The 15,923-nt window shown below is 50.8% G+C and overlaps 1 protein-coding gene across 5 annotated transcripts; it reads right to left on the bottom strand.

Annotated features, from left to right (window-relative positions):
• On the bottom strand, window positions 1-15,437 carry TBC1D20 (TBC1 domain family member 20). Of its 5 annotated transcripts, XM_050918359.1 has the most exons (9): window positions 15,334-15,403; window positions 13,081-13,172; window positions 11,208-11,393; window positions 9,989-10,069; window positions 8,270-8,456; window positions 7,126-7,227; window positions 5,877-6,018; window positions 4,804-4,988; window positions 1-3,619 (listed from the first exon to the last, which is right to left on the bottom strand). In XM_050918359.1, the coding sequence occupies exons 2-9, from the start codon at window positions 13,103-13,105 to the stop codon at window positions 3,364-3,366; spliced, it is 1,164 nt and encodes a 387-aa protein (XP_050774316.1). In that variant the 5' UTR covers window positions 13,106-13,172; window positions 15,334-15,403; the 3' UTR covers window positions 1-3,363. The 5 variants fall into 5 exon arrangements, with proteins under 5 accessions (XP_050774316.1, XP_050774314.1, XP_050774315.1 ...); XM_050918357.1 differs by lacking the exon at window positions 13,081-13,172 and having other exon boundaries at window positions 15,334-15,437; XM_050918358.1 differs by lacking the exon at window positions 13,081-13,172 and having other exon boundaries at window positions 15,349-15,421.
• Window positions 15,438-15,923: the final 486 nt, after the last annotated feature.

The raw sequence follows: 15,923 nt of genomic DNA, 5'->3' as shown, positions 1-15,923 counted from the left end.
TAACCGGGTATTGCTGTTTATTTTACACAGTTCTGTACAAACCAGCATTTACACGTGTATACAAGTCCTTATACAGAGTAAACCACCTGAAGAGAACAGTGTCTTTCAGCAGGGCCATCCTGGCCTCCTCCGTGAAGGTGTGAAAAGAGAATTAAACTGTTGCATTCCTGCAGAGCCTGAGTGGAGGCCAAGCACACCTACTGCCAGTCTCCAGGGACCCTCAGCCACAGCAGGGTACTGAAGGCGCAGTAACCCCTCCAGGCGGGAATGAGTTTACACATGGGCTGGAAACCGCTCTGAGCGTGTAAGGCAGGGGTTCACACTTAGGTGTGGGAAGTGTTGACTGGATCCCCAAGCTGTGCTGGTTTCCAGCAGCATCTCCAGGCTACCTGCTAGGCCTTTTGATCTGTACATGCAAAGGGAAATCACACAGTACACACAACACTCAGCACCACAACAGGTCCCTGCAATGGCACCTTCTGTTGCTTTAGGCATATGGAAGGCAGGCAGGGATGTTTGTGTTTTTCCCTCAGGAGTCAGTAACATCAAGTCTCCTCTTCCCTGTGTGTGGTGGAGGACCAGAGAGCTGGAACAGGCACTGGCAGCCTGTAACTGACGCATGGGCAGAGGGTTTCAATCTTTAACAAACGTTTTTCCTGCCAACTGCGTCTGGTGTTGGAGCTAGAGCTGTTGACAGGAAAAACAATGTTAAAAGCCGACTATACCTCTCAACGGCTCAGTATTTGCTCCTCGACCCTTGTGATATCAATCCTACCAACTCTCTAGTTGCCCTGCATTTGATAAGCAAAGGCAGGTGAGACAAGACCTGAATTTCTAATGTTTAAAAAAGAAAAAAAAACAGATTTTCAGCTGGGTGTGGGAACTCCTTTCCAGCTACCTTTACACAACAGAAAAGGCCAACCCCCCCCCCCCCCCCCCCCCCCGTATTTTAATTGTAGAGGTCAGGCAGGAGTTGCAGAAACCCCTGAATTAGGAGCATAAACCCCACTGAATGGGACTTGTACTTCCAACTCATCTAAGTGCTTTGGAAAAATCCTCTCACACACTCCCTCTCCTCTTAATTCCCTGCCTGGGCCTATCACAAACCACACCAAGTTAAACAAGGGCCAAACACTGCAGAAAGGCTCAGCCCTTTTGGTAGCTATATAGGAAAGTATCTTCTGTCTCAATGAGATCAACTGCAAGTATCCAAGGTGCCCCTGATGGAACCAGGGTCCTGGGTTTGTATTTAGGCAAGGAAGGTAAACCATGTGAGCAAATAACCCCGGGCTGAGTGCCCTCCTCTTCTAGCAGTGGTTTGTTTTTTATAAATAAAGTGCTTCATTTAACAGCTCTCCCCATACCCCCAACTCCATTTATTGCTACACAGAGGATGCCACCAGCAACTTCCCATTGGTTGGGCTGCCCACTCCCATGCAGCTGCAAATTGACAATACCTTTTACACATGCAGCATGTTAGATGACAGGCTGGCTAAGGGGAAGAGTGATTGCTTGAGTGGAAACAACCTGATCAGTGACTAGCCAGATGTCACTAGAAAGCAAGGTGCCCACAAAGAGGGGCCAGCAACAGAAAGGGGAATGGTGCAAATTTCCTTTTTTTTTTGGTTTGTTGAATCAAAACATACCACAGACATCAGCCACTGCAGAAGCAAAGGGCAGTTTGCTCAGAGCCCTGCTCCCATCTGAGAAAGTTATGCTTGTATATAGGTGAACACTGCTATGTTATCTAGGCACTGTTACTTCCTTATGCTGCAGTTCTGAATGGCATGGTGCCTTCAGGACTGACAGCACAGTCAGAGTAATTCAGATATAAAATTGACTGCATTAAGAATGAATAAAAGGCTCTAAATTACTGCAGGGCACAAAGCTCTAGTATATTCAGATTTCCTTAACTCTTCAACCAACACCTAATTTCTAGGTGTGTAACTGCTGGAAACGGGGACAGATGGCATTGGGTGGGATGCGGCAGGGGACAGTCAGTCACCTGGGAAGCAGTGGGGCAGGGTAAGGGCACTTGTGGGAGGGGTTAGCAGCAGTGAGGAGGAGGTAGAGATGTGTAGTGTCTATTGGCTTAGTTTAAGTTAGACAGTACTAGGTGCCTGGAGGTTTTTGGGCTAGGAGGAGGAGAAGCTGGCAGCAGATCTGGTGAGCAGCTGGGCTCTAGGCACCTGGGGTCAATTTTTGGAAAAGTCACTCAGCTGCAGCATTTTAAGGGTTGATGCGAAAGTCTGAATGGTTAGTTGGAGAGACATTTTAAAGGGGCTTCCAATGGCAATGGCTTCTGTCCTGCCACAAGCTATTCTGCATGGTGGAAAGATTCTTTTTTTTATTTCAAAGGCTGTGTTTAAAAGTGAGCAATTGAAATGGCTTCTCTAGGTGTGGTACCAGGAGCTGGTGTGGCCGGGCAAGTAACTGTTCACACCTGGGACAAATCATTCACACTCAGCCCTGTCTTATCTTGCTGAACTAAAAGAACCGACTAGCTTACTACCAGTCCAGCTAGTGTGGCTGGCTGAGAGCTGACCTCTCTCCAGCAGACCAGAAAAAGCCCACAGATGTTCCCTCCTGTAAACATACCAGACTGGGGAGATTAGGACACTAACTTAACTCATGCAGTTATACAGTGGTGATAACCTTGAACCCTAGTGTTAGTCAAGGGGGTCTATTCCCAGGAGAGGAATTTGCAAAGAGGGCTCTGCTCTACTAAAACATTGCCTACAGAGCAAGAAAAAGATCCGAGTGTTGGTAAGACCCTGACTCTGCAGAAAGCGGAGTGCTCTGCGGGAGGGCAGAAAGGGATGCTATGGGAACCTGAAAGCTACTTACACCGTTTGTCAGGAGTCTAACCTCCCCTCAAACCCACTGAGTTCCCAGACTGATTCCTGGTGCAGATGTGACCGCTCATCTACCTGAAAATATTTAGTCATTTCCTCTCCTGTTACACTCTGGGGGGAGAACATCAGAGTGCTTCAAGAGATAGACACACACAGAGCTCTGCAGGTGTCCAGCCACTGGGTGTGAAACCTGACCCGCCAGGCTGTTCCATACACGGCCAGCTCAGGAAGCGTTCGCTTCTAATTCCTCAGAGTAAGAGAGGAGGAGTTTCCTTGCTGCTCAGGGAGACAAGAACAAGGTGAGCATCCTCATATGGTGAGCACTACTGCTGGGCCAGTCCCCCTCCACCTTGGAGACAAAGGCAGGTCGTGTTATGGAGAGCAGCAGGACTAGAAAACTCTCTACGCCAGGCATTTTTAGACAAGTCCTTTCAATAAAGGAAACACCGGCCTCTCCTGCCATGGCAGGACATGACCTTTAAAGTGGCAGAGCACCATTCTCCCTCCATCAGGGGAAAATCTGCAGTTCAAACTTGGGTGCCCATTCTAGGGCACTCTTCACCACGGCAAGAGCAGCTGCCCCCAGTGCCACCGTCAGCCCCATCACTGCCAGCTTGACAAAGCGATTGGTCCTTGGTTTTGTCAAGATGGATTTTGTCCGTTCCTCCACTCGGAGCCGGTCTCTGATGCGCTGTCGCAGCACAGTGTCTGGTCTCTGCTGGGCTGAAGCCAACTCAAAGTCTTTAAAGGTGGAAGCAGCGGTCCTGCAAGTGAAGAGACAGAAATAAACAGAAAAGGATTTGAATGGGTCCTTCTGCACTCAGACACCCTTAGCCCATGGAAAGCTGCTCCAAGCAGGATGAGCATTGCTCAGCATACTCCACCCCTGCTGGCTGAATGAGAGCGATGAAGGAGCAGGGACTGCGAACCTACACTGTCCTGAAAGCAACTAACTGAAGTGCAAAGAGAAATGTTGGTAAAAACCACTGCTCCACAAGATACTGCCAACGCCACAGGGACAAAACCAGAGGGCAAGTGACTGCAAAGGATGGAAACTGGTGTTCCAGACAGAACCCAAAAGAGACATTTGTCATGGAAAAGCAGCACTCTGGAGTAGTGAGGCCCTTTCAGCTTTGCTGGTTTGATTAGGCATGAACAGAGCATGACTAACACTTGAAAACAGTTAATGGAGGGTAGGTCCCTCAATGGCTCTTAGCCAGGCTGGGCAGGGATGATGTCCCTAGCCTCTGTTTGCCTGAAGCTGCGAATGGGCAATGGGGGATGGATCACTTGGTGGTTCCCTGTTCTGTTCATTCCCTCTGGGGCACCTGGCATTGGCTATGGGACAGGACACTGGGCTGGATGGACCTTTGGTCTGACCCAGTAGTGCCGTTCTTATGTTAGTCAGCAACTAAGTACTGTTCTGCTGGTGTTGTATCCACCAGCCTCAAGAACAGTCCATCCAACAAAGTGAGAGTATCATCTTAATACCACATTGAAACAAAGCTCTGTTATCCTGACCAAGCGCTACGGAGTTTGGATTTGTGTGGGGACCAAATGGCAGAGAGGAGCTTGGGCTTTTGGACCCCAAGACGAGGAATCCCAGCCCACAGAAGGAATGGATCCAGCAGGCAAGGGGCAGCACAGTGAGTGCCAAGGGAGCAAGGAAGCTGTCAGGGAGTTTGTGCAGAAGAGGAAAAGGCAGAGCCTGATGGAATGAGCCAACCTGCATGGCTTGGTTTTCTTTTAAAGAGCTGTGACCAGGTGAAACGGAACATTCTGCCTGCCCAGGTCAGAAGAACGAGGATTTAAAGCACATGCTCTGATCCCAGTCATACTCCATTCCTGCAAGCTCTTTCTGAGATGGACACTGGGCTTCCCTCCTGAGCTGCGCTAATGCTGCGTGCTGGGAGTCGAACAGCGAAAACGCACGCTATCTGGCACTCACCTCTCAGCACGCTGCTGTGCTGCCTTCCTGGCAAGCTCCGACGGAGGAAACTGGACGAAGAGATCCCCAGCTCTGCTAATCAGGGTCTCATAGGGAAGGTCCTGTGGGATCTGGGACAAGAGATGGTGGACAGAGGCCATGTCGCATTCGCAGTCCAGAACCTCCTGCTCCCGATACAAGACGATCTGCAAAGGGAAGGAAGCAGCAGCTCAGTGCTCCAGGGTAGAATGGTGCCCTTTCTGTTTTCATTCATGACTGCTGCCTCTAGTGCCTGGAAGGAACTTGGCCTGCCATGAAAAGGGACTGCCCCCCACCCCCACCAGTTCTTAATGAATTCCAGGATCCAGCCTGGAGGTGCATATTAGAACATCACACTCCTGGGTGAGGAGACATAGTAAGTTCCCTCAGCTGCTCTGAAGCCATGAAAAGCTCCTGCCGGAGGTGCTGTGGCTTTGAGAGCAGTCCAAGACTCCTGATCAGGCCCAGTCAGTGTCTGAACAAGGCACCCTGGGGTGAAACTGCTTTAGAAGCGACATGTGCTTAGGTGGCACTCACATAAATGGCACATGGACACAAATCAGAAACCTGCTTGCAACCAAGCCCTTATTGTAAATAATGCCTTGGTAAGTCTCCATCTCAAATTGCAGTGGCAATGCCAAGAAAAAGAATTCCAGTCAGTATCGCACCCAGGGTCTGCCCAACACAGTCACTCATTGCTGTAGTATGAAACAACAGGCTTAAATTTGCTGTATGTCCTGCCTCCCTCTTAGCCACACGGTGCAGCCATGACGACTGCCCTGTATGGGAACAGCAGGAAGGTGAATACAGCTGGGATTCCACACCCAGGGTTCAGAGATCAGGGCGGTGGGCAAAGAGGGACATGTGATGTTCTTCACTAAAAACACAGTGAACTCACTAAACCCCATTCCCTCGGAAAGGGCTTTTGGTACACCTGACACTCTGGATGGAACACAGTCAGAAGCCAGTGCTGTATTCACTAGCCTCAGCTGTATAACTGTTAATGGTGCACACTGGTTCCCTTCCGTTACAAAGTCACACCAGCTGATACTGACCACAGCAGCGAAGTAAATGGGCATCAGTGGGTGACATGCCAGGAAGAAGTCATACAATCGCACCACATGGCGGAAGTCAGCCAGGACATGCCCAAACCAGGTGATCAGCCAACTGAGTGCAAAGATGGTCCCCACTTCAGCACTGTGCAAACAGAAAACACTCAATCAGACAGCTCATCTGCTACCAGAATCTCCTTGGCCACACCTCTCCAGTGTGGGTAAAAGTACCTTCTGGTGATCCCTTAATGCCAGGGGCTCCTCCATTTCTGGTAAGGGACAGGCCATTGGTCATCAGTGATGAGAGGTTAGGGCCCAGCCCACCACTGTAACTGTGTTTCCCTCCCCATGACAGACAGATGCTACCACCATGGAAATGCACAGTAACTGCACCACATACACTCAGGTCTTGGAATATCACCCGTAGCCGAGGATTCCCTCAGTTCCCAGATCACCACCGTGTGGAAGCGGTTCATTCAGAGGACACAGTTCCATCACAAAGGTCGGGAGCTTGACCCTGGAATCTCTCTTCAGAAGGGTTTTAAAGACAGTGATGTGTGCTACACCTGCGTATAGCAAACTGCACGGTACGCGTTACAACCCTTCCGGCAGGGCTCCCCACCCTGAAGAGTTACCAGCCCCTGGGAGTCTGCTGCCAACCTCACTACAGAGATATTGCTAGCGCAATGAGCAGCGCAGCCATGGGGCTAGTGGGCAAGGGACTCTGAAAAAAAGTTTCCCACCTCTGCTTTTCTCTGGAGAGGTCCCCTGTTCTCAACCCACTGCCATTTTTGAAAGATGCCCCAATTATCCTCAGGGCCAATGATAAACTGCAGAAGACCCCAGAGGAGATGTCTCAGCACCCACAGAACTATACAAATGAGGCAATCAGAACTGACTAATTAGAACTGTGTCCCACACCAGCTGCTAATCATTTTGTCATGCAAGCACAGAGGATAAGGAGACAGGGTGGTGATGCCACAGTATGAACCAGCCCTCAAGACACAGTGTAATGGCTTCAAAAGCAAGGGGCAGCTAGGCTGCCGGAAAACCAAGGGCCACAAGAGTTTCCTCATTTATCAGCAGTGGGGCCACAGCTCCACTTTGAGGAAAGCACCGCTGTGCTGCGCAGGTCCTGAACCAGCTGAGCCACACAGTGCCTTGGAATAACACCAGGAGAACGGCAGGGCTTGGCTGGGAGCTGCTGCTGGGCCCCGTGAGAAAGCGAAAGGTTTGGTGAATCTTGACGTACCTTTGCATGAAGTCATGGAGATCAGGGTTCACCTGGTCTATAATGAGCATCAGGTAATTTAAAATGTGCTTGGTGTTGTCCATTGTTGGGTCCATAAAATCCCTGCCATGAGACAAGCAAAAGCTCCATCAGGCAACAATGTCATTCTGGTCCCATTCACCACCATGGGCGCACAACACACAGCAAATCAGAAGTTAAGACACACTTGCAACCTAACTGACCGCTGGGGTGGGACTGTCCCTACTACTGCATCTCAGAGGTTTTGACCCTGCTGCATTCCACCCCTTCCAGCCTTACAACAAGGAGTCAGAAAAGAGCCAGGGACTCTGCCCTAGCACACCCTCTTCCCCGCAACAGCCACCTACCATTAGCAGTAACAACTGCTGGTCTACACACAACCTTGCACTGAAATTACAGCACTGATTTTATTCACACCTTTTGCTACGTCCGTGCACACCTGAGTGTGGACAAGCCCAGAGTTAGGAAAGTAACATTAGCATAACCCCAACGCCTTCCCAGGGCCAAGGGTTGTAGCCAACAGCTCCCCACTGAGGGACTGGAGAAGACTCCCTTCAAAACCAGTCCCACTGGCCAGAGGCTGACTTCCAGCTTGGCTGACACACACAACTCACTCAGACTCAGATTCTCCCATGGTACCTGGCCATGCTCACTGCTGAGCAGGTCCAGGACAGCCTATTGCACTGCATGAAGTGGGCCATTGTGTTAGGCCACGCTGCGGGAAGCCCTGGACATGACAATGAAACAGGCGATCCCAGGAGGAGCTATGAAGTGGATTTTTAAGCTGCAGAGGCAATGCATTCCACGCTGACATTAGAACAACCAGCCTCAGTTCAGCTGTGCCCTCGGTATGGCTCTCTGTGAAGCCATGTCATTACCACTGCAGTTTCATAGCAGCCCAGGGCCTTGTTAGCACTGTTGGCTAAAAGCAGCCAGTCTAGTCATGCTTTGCTTTTTGGGCTCTAGGGGCTTCTTTGTTTTCCCTACATTTCCAGACTCTTCCCTATGTGAATGGCAGGAAAGGCTTCTCCTCCACAACATGCGGCTTCTGACAGGGAAGGCAGGCAGGAAGCTCCTTGTCACCCCACTCTGCAGGAGACATGCCACGCATGCCCAGCTGAAGTACCTGAGGTGGTGAGTCGAAAGCTTTTCCACAAGCGCAGTCGCCAGTCTCTCCCCCACGACCAGCAGAAAAGTGACCACAATGTCATGGTAGCCCTGGTAGTAGTGCAGCTGGGGGTTGCGCTGTAAAACCTGCAGGATGATGTCGATCAGTTCTTCCTGGAGTCCTTCCCTCTGCTCATCTGGCATCCCTGTGGGGACAGCAGCAGATGGGTCTAGTACAAGGCTGAGTCAGAGACCTGACAAGGTACCTGCCACATACTGCGTCAGTCAACCCACAGAATCCCAGGAGCAGTCTAATTAGCTGTGTCATGCAGAGACAGCCACAATCTCAATGTCCTGACAACTGTCAACAAACCCTAACTGAGAGTGGGGCATGGTGCTGTGGCCTGAGCATGGGACTAGAAACCAGCAACTCCTGGATATTAATAGTCACTTTGCAAGGATGGGGTGGATCTGCTAGTATTTGTAAAACATCTTGAAGGCTAAATTACATTCCATGCCTGTAAGTGCTGAGGATTTTAATTATTTTTAATATTCCAGAAGTGCTAATTAAACTAACCCCTTTTCATGGAAACTGTGCTGAGTTTGCAAAGCTCACAGAAGCCACTGCACTGCCCACGTATAGAGAGGTTTCTTCTGCCCACTGACAGAAAGCATCTTTGGAACAGAATGCTATGTGTAGAGAAAACTGTATCCACCTTTTGCCAGGACTCCTTTAAGTAGATACAGTGCCCTATGGCAGAACAAGCTTTACAAAATCCCAAGCAAGGTTCTGACAACACATAGATCTCTTTTTTTTTGTCTTATGAATTCTAAGCATTGTCAGAATATGGCCGTTCAAAAGCAATATGGGGTTAGCAGAACCTCGAGCAACAGGGATCTGCATGGTATCCACAACATACTGATGATCTGAATATACTGACTGTTTATACAAAGGAAAAAAGCAAGCAGTGAAAAGCAGTTTCTGCCCAGGAGCAACAAACAGCTGCTCTGCAAAGTCAGATAACTGCTAGTGTAAAAGGGTTTATAAATAGCACCAAGCACCAACCAACCATATAAACTAAGAAAAGCAAGGAGGTTTTGTTATTATATGTTGAGAGCTGTTATACATTGGTGCATGAGAGTCACTGGAAGGAGCAGGCCTTGTGCAGGAGGTCAGACTAGATGATCAGATTGGTCCCTTCTGACCTATGAGTCTATGAGTCTATGAGTCTATGAGCAATGATTAAAAAAACCAAAATCCAAGTAAATCATTCGTGAACTCAGGCTCCTAACCCAGACATGTTTCAGCCCAGGATACATGTAGGAAAATGGTAAACCCCTTCAACGCCATACATGAGTTTGTCGCATCCTATGAACAGCAGCAGAATGGCCAGGGATGGTAATATCTGAGTCAGGCCTCTCTAGGTACAGGGCGAGTTTTAACTGTACCAGATGGGCTGGCAGAATGAATCAGCAAGTTAAGGGTGAGAATTTAGTGTGGAAAGAACATGTTGAAAAACAGCTGCAGTGCAAGCCTGCAACCATATCTGAAAAGGGTGTTGCTGCAAACAGATCAGAAAGCCCTTTCCAGAAGACTCCATTTCTACGGGCCCCTGGAGTGCTGGTCCTGCAGATCTGCTGTGGCCCCTGAAGTGAGATGCATCACATGGACATGTGGGGACAGGGAGCTCCTGGTTCACATGAAGCTTCCCTGCTATAAACAGGAAGACCATCTCACCGGGTGGGAAGCGGCGCAGGGATCGCCTCACATCCAGTAACACCTGCTGGTAGTCTTCATTGTCCTCTCGCAGCTCCTGTCCTGATGCAGAAAGAAGAGCATTACAAACCCACCCAGGTCACTGAGTAGCATACAGAGTGCGTTAGAGGGAGCTGGTTCATAGAAGGACTCTGCACAAGTCAAGGGCATGAAATTTAGGCCCCAAACTGTTCAAGTCCCCAATTTTAGATCCCCATTTTCACTTGTTACATGTGAGCCCAGTACTGCCATACATTCTGGCAGTGTCAATACCAATTTATGACATTCCAGTGCGAGAAAATAGGACACTAATTTCTTTGCTACAAACATCATTTTGAGATCCTTACATCATCATCTTTCCTTTGTCCTTTGGCATAAGTCTTTGCCCCATCACCATACCACTGGAGTAAGGCAGAATATAGCTCTAAGACACTATGTAGGGGTAGAGGCAACACCACACAGTTTAATAAATAGAAATTAAGTGAAATTAAGCATGGGTAGCTAAGATATTTATACACAAGTCTCCTGCAGCTCTGCACTTTTAATACAACCCTAGCTACTCAAGGACAACCAGGAATGCACACTTTGAACATTCTGCTCACAAAAACCCCATCTTACCCTCTGGGAGCTGTGGAAGTAAAAACCACTGCATATGGAACTCCTCCAGGTGGGCGTGTCACTAGAAAGCAAATTTTCCCTGCCTCAGATGCAACTTATTCTACATACAAGCTTCAATTTACAGAAATTTGGCCACCGATTCACTCATGCCGAGGACAGGAACCTCCATTTAGTATTCAGTAAAGCCAAGCTTCCATTCACGATAAAGGTAATTAAACTAGATATGTTTGCAACATGGCAGCTTTTTGCTACCGGTTAACGTGCATTTTGCAAACAAATTACACCAGACGGCACCAGCTGTGTTCCAAACACGCTTACTTCCATCAGTGTGGCCCAAAAGTAAGAGGGCTTTTGCAGTGCAATGGAAAAATAAAAAATTCAGGTTGTTCCTGGATCTGCTATTCATATAATTAAATATGCAACGCAGGTGAAACCACGGGAATCATTCTGCACCACAAGTATGATTCTCAAGCAAGTGCAATGGAAAAGGCATCTCAATTTACATGAAGAAAATGCGAGTTAAAAACAGCCCAAAGATCACTAGAGTTTTTCCCAAAGCAGCAACGAAAGGGCTTCTCTGTACCTGGAGCAGGAGGCAGATCATCCATCTTCACATTGAGAAGCTTTGGCCATACTTTGCAACGAATCTCATCTGTCAGGAGACCCCCTTCACTGATCGCCATTCGTCTGAGTGCAGCCACATCAATGGGATCGGTGTTCAGGGCCTGACAAATCTCAGCTACTTTCCTTTTCTTCTTAAAATTATACTCTGCAAGAGGAACAAAAAATAAAGGGTCAGGATTACAGCTATTGTCCAGCATGCAAAACAAAGGCACAGACCGGATTAGCTCACAGATGCAAAGACCATGTAAAAAAAATTGATCGAAAAAACATGTTGGGTCACCCCAGCTAGAGATGGGAGAGGCCTAGGAGATTATTCACTCTGCTTCCCCTGCAGGGCAGATGATATATGACTTATCACTGGATACCAAGAATCTTCACCAAAGGCCAAGCATAACAACGGCACTTTCACCACTTAAAGTGCCAACTCCGCTACCCTGCTTCCAGCTCTGCAATTCCTTCACACCCTGTGAGATCTCACTGGAATATAGGCTCCTGTTCTTCAGATGACATATGAATTCTGAAGTGTCAGAGAAGCAATCACTAATGTTCTACAGGATCCCTTGTCCTTCAATTCTAATGTCAAAAGAACTGCCACTGCACCTGACCCAGTAGTTACTATTCAGAGCCACTCTGCAACTGTTTGTCTTCCACTGCTGGGATGGCTCAGCTTCCAGCTCAAGCGTTTCATAAGACTTGTACTCTGAATTCCTACTGGCTGGCAGCTAGACTCTAGTATTGCTGAGCTGAGCTTACCCCAAATCAGTACCTAGAAATATCACGTAACTGAACATTTCCCCAATGCTGCCATATGTGCAAAGGAGCATTTACATTAGAATTATACTCAATTTCCATACAGATCATACCTACCCACCCCTCCGGAGTGTTGCAAGAATATGCCAATTAATATTTGTAAAGTGATGTCAGGGCTAAGTACTGTCAAGCAAACATACCATGATGCCTTTATAGGACATTTGATTTTTAGGGACATTAGGTAGGGAAAAGAATGACACACACAATGCATGTAGTGAACTGCCTGTTAACAGGTTAAAGGCATTATACAGGATACAGAAATATTTCCTTAGAGCAGATTCCAGCATGGCCATATTTGCAGTGGGTTACTTGCCAGCACTATGCTATATGTGGGAAAAGAAAGGCAACTGAGAATCAGCTGATTTCCATATCCTTTGGCAGCAAAATCCTTCAGGACACCTGAAGGTTCTGTTTGAGAGCCATAGTTCCAGTGAGTAAAATGAGAGAGTACATCTAGCCTGCCTTCAAGAGCTTTTCAAAATAGATCATGTTTATGTGACTTCCAGTCTAAACTCCACTCTCATCACCTATTATATCACCCCTTTGATTTGAACTGCATCAAACTGGTACTAAGTCAGCTGGATGGGATTTTTTTGGGGGTGGCTGGACGGGGATGGACTAAAACTGGCCTAATGGAGATAACTGTTGGTTTTCCCACCATGCTTTCACTCACTGCAGTTTACAGCAGCCCTTTGAACATTGGATATCAGAAGTGTTTCCTCTCCACTGCTCTTGCACCCTTGTCTGCTATTAGAGAGTTGCTCCTGGGTGCTCAGTTTACAGCATTATGTTCTGAATGAAAGAAATGAACAGGATGACAGGCTTTTCAAAGACCTACAAACAAGTCAGTAGCTCAAGTGGTGTATGATACCCATCTAAACATCATCCCTTTCAAAACTCATTTTGTATAGCTTGTTTTTCAATCAAGATGTAGTTCTGTTAGGTTTTGATAGGTCCACAACTCCCTCTTAAGAAACAAGTCACCTGATGCCAGTAAACAGAGAAAGTTATCAAAACCTCACCCAGTAATTCTCCTCCCTGCTGCATACCAAGGTGTTAGTGTGTGAACAGAAGTTACCTCCTTTCTACTCAGCTCCTGCCTACTGAAGTCAAGCTGTAATGTCAACACAAAAACAAGATTGACACATAGTGAATGAATCAGGAAGGAGAGAAAGCTTATACAAGAGAAAGCGCAGAGAATTTAGGAAGCAACACCTAGGAAAGAAAATATATGCTGCACTGGCCTCCCCCACATTACATTATTTTTAAAGTTTACCAGCTTGAAAATTGAGAACTGTTGTGTGGGGGTGGAAAGAACATGTTTTCAAACATGTTTTTGATCCACCAACAATTTCTACTCAAATCTCTAGCAAGTATCAATCACCACCACCTTCTCTGAGGACTTGGCTACACTCGAAACTCCAAAGCGCTGCTGCGGGAGTGCTCCCATAGCAGCGCTTTGAAGTGCGAGTGTGGTCATGGTGCCAGCGCGGGGAGAGAGCTCTCCCAGCGCTGCACGTACTCCACCTCCCTGTGGGGATTAGCTCCCAGCGCTGGGGCACTGTTTACACTGGCGCTTTGCAGCGCTGTAACTTGCTGCGTTCAGGGGTGTGTTTTTTCACACCCCTGAGAAAGTTGCAGCGCTGTAAAGCGCCAGTGTAGCCAAGGCCTGAGAGAAATGTGCAGCCAAAGGGATAAGGTAGGTTTTGCTACACAAGTAATTCCAAGTCCTCCATAAAATAAGGCTCAGCTGGATTTTGTTTATGTCCAGGACTAAAGGTGGAGCTCAAAGCCCTTGACAGATGCTCTTTTACACAGCTGTACAAATAGAAAGCTACAGAAATGAAAAAACCCAAAGATGCAGATGATCACCTAGGATGCTAAAGGGCTATACAGAGATGGGCACCTGTACCAGTGTCTGATTTCACTTGTTACAAATACTCTTGGAGGGTAACAAACCCTTTGCCTGGGTCATCAGTGATGTAGGTTCTGCTCCAGACTTGCCTACCCATGGGCAGTGGCTTTAGGATACACCGTTCAAGAACCCCCTACACTTTTCAAGGACAGCTCCCGACAGAAGCATTCAAGGCGGTAAACAACTAACAAATCCCTTCGCGGTCCTTGGGGTTACTGCCAAGAGAGCGCGGCTGGCGTGTCACTGCGCCATGCCAGGCCAGGCCAGGCCGCCCCCGGCTCGCTTTGCAGCCGCCCAGCACGGGCCCCGCCAGGGCAGAAGCTGCCGGTGTTGCTGTTCGAACAAGCCAGGGAGAGAACCGCCGCTGCGGCCCAGCGTGGCGGGTGAGAGGCGACGGTCGCTGCCTGGTCCCGGCGGGGCAATGGGGGGCGCCGGGGGCCAGGCCCGCTACAGACCCCCCGAAACGGGGAACAAGCCGCCGAACCGTCGGCCCCGGGGGTAGGAAAGCTCGTTTGTACGGGGGCTAGAGTCCGGCCGAGTTCCGCGGGCTTCAGGGAGCCCCAGCGTCGGGGCCGGGCCAGGGGAGCACCGAGACAGGCGGCGGGGGCCGGCCGGGTCAGGCAGCGGGGGACGGGGTGCGAGGCCGGGCGGCGGGGGCCGGGCCGTGGGAACACCGAGATAGGCAGCGGGGCCGGGGCCGGGCCGGGTCAGGCCAGGCCAGGCAGCGGGGGCGGGGGAGTGCGAGGCCGGGCGGTGGGGACCGGGCCGGAATAACACCGACACAGGCGGTGGGGGTGGGGGCCGGGCCCGGTCAGGCAGCGGCGGGGGCGGGGCGGGGCCGGGCCGGGGTAACACCGAGACAGGCGGCGGGGGCCGAGGTAGGCAGTGGGGGCGGGGCCGGTCCGGATCAGGCGGCGGGGGCGGGGCCGGGCCGGGGTAACACCGAGACAGGCAGTGGGGGGGAGGGGTGCGAGGCCGGGCGGCGGGGCCGAGGTAGGCGGCGGGGGCAGGGCCGGGCCGGGTCAGGCGGCGGAGGGGGGTGAGAGGCCGGGCGGCGGGGGCCGGGCCGGGGGAACATCGAGACAGGCGGCGGGGGCCGAGGTAGGCAGTGGGGGCGGGGCCGGTCCGGATCAGGCGGCGGGGGCCGGGCCGGGCCGGGGTAACACCGAGACAGGCGGTGGGGGGGAGGGGTGCGAGGCCGGGCGGCGGGGCCGAGCCAGGCTGGGGAGCGGGGCCGGACCCCCGAGCGGCGCCAGGCACGGCCCCGGGGGCTGCTGGGACACGGGAGCTCCGGAGGGGCGGGGCTTGCAGAGACCCCCCCCCAGGCCGGGGCCGCGCGCGGGGCCCAGCCCCCCAGTACCGTGCGGCGCGATACCGTCCGGCGACGGCCTGCGCAGGGACATGGGCTCCGGGCGCCCGAGCGCATCCCGGGCGGGCGGGGCCCGGCTCCGCTTCCTCCGCTAGCGGCGCGCGGCCGCCTACGTCACCGCGCCGAGCGCTTGCGCATGAGGCTCCCGTCCCTTGACCAGGGCGGAAGAGGCCAGTAGAAACCACTGCGCGTGCGCCTGACCGACGCGGCCGCCTGAGAGTCCTGCCTGCGCGCGCTCGGGACACGTGGCTGTGAGCAAATCGGTGCGGGGCGCGGGGCCGCGGGCAGCGCGTCAGATACCGCTGCAAGCCTGTCCCTCCCCCGGCAAAGGCGGGCCCTGCCCGCTTGTCTGCGCTGAGAACTCGCTCCGGGTAAAGGAAAAAATGGCCGGACTGACACTAACAGAACGATGAATATTCAACACCAGCATCATGTCTGTGCTTTGTGGAGCAGCGTCCTGGGCCCCTAGGAGAAAACTGGTCAGATTACTTCATTCCACAGTAAAGGAATGTGAAAGTTCAGAGTGTCTCGGAAAGAGTTTCGGCAACATCAGAAGTTCTAAGCAGAGCCAACCACCCTAA

The sequence above is a fragment of the Gopherus flavomarginatus genome, chromosome 11 (genome assembly GCF_025201925.1).
Source record: "Gopherus flavomarginatus isolate rGopFla2 chromosome 11, rGopFla2.mat.asm, whole genome shotgun sequence".
NCBI classification, from domain to species: Eukaryota; Metazoa; Chordata; order Testudines; family Testudinidae; genus Gopherus; species Gopherus flavomarginatus.
Note: the sequence above shows the minus strand (reverse complement) of the source record. Positions and strands in the feature narration are given on the sequence as shown.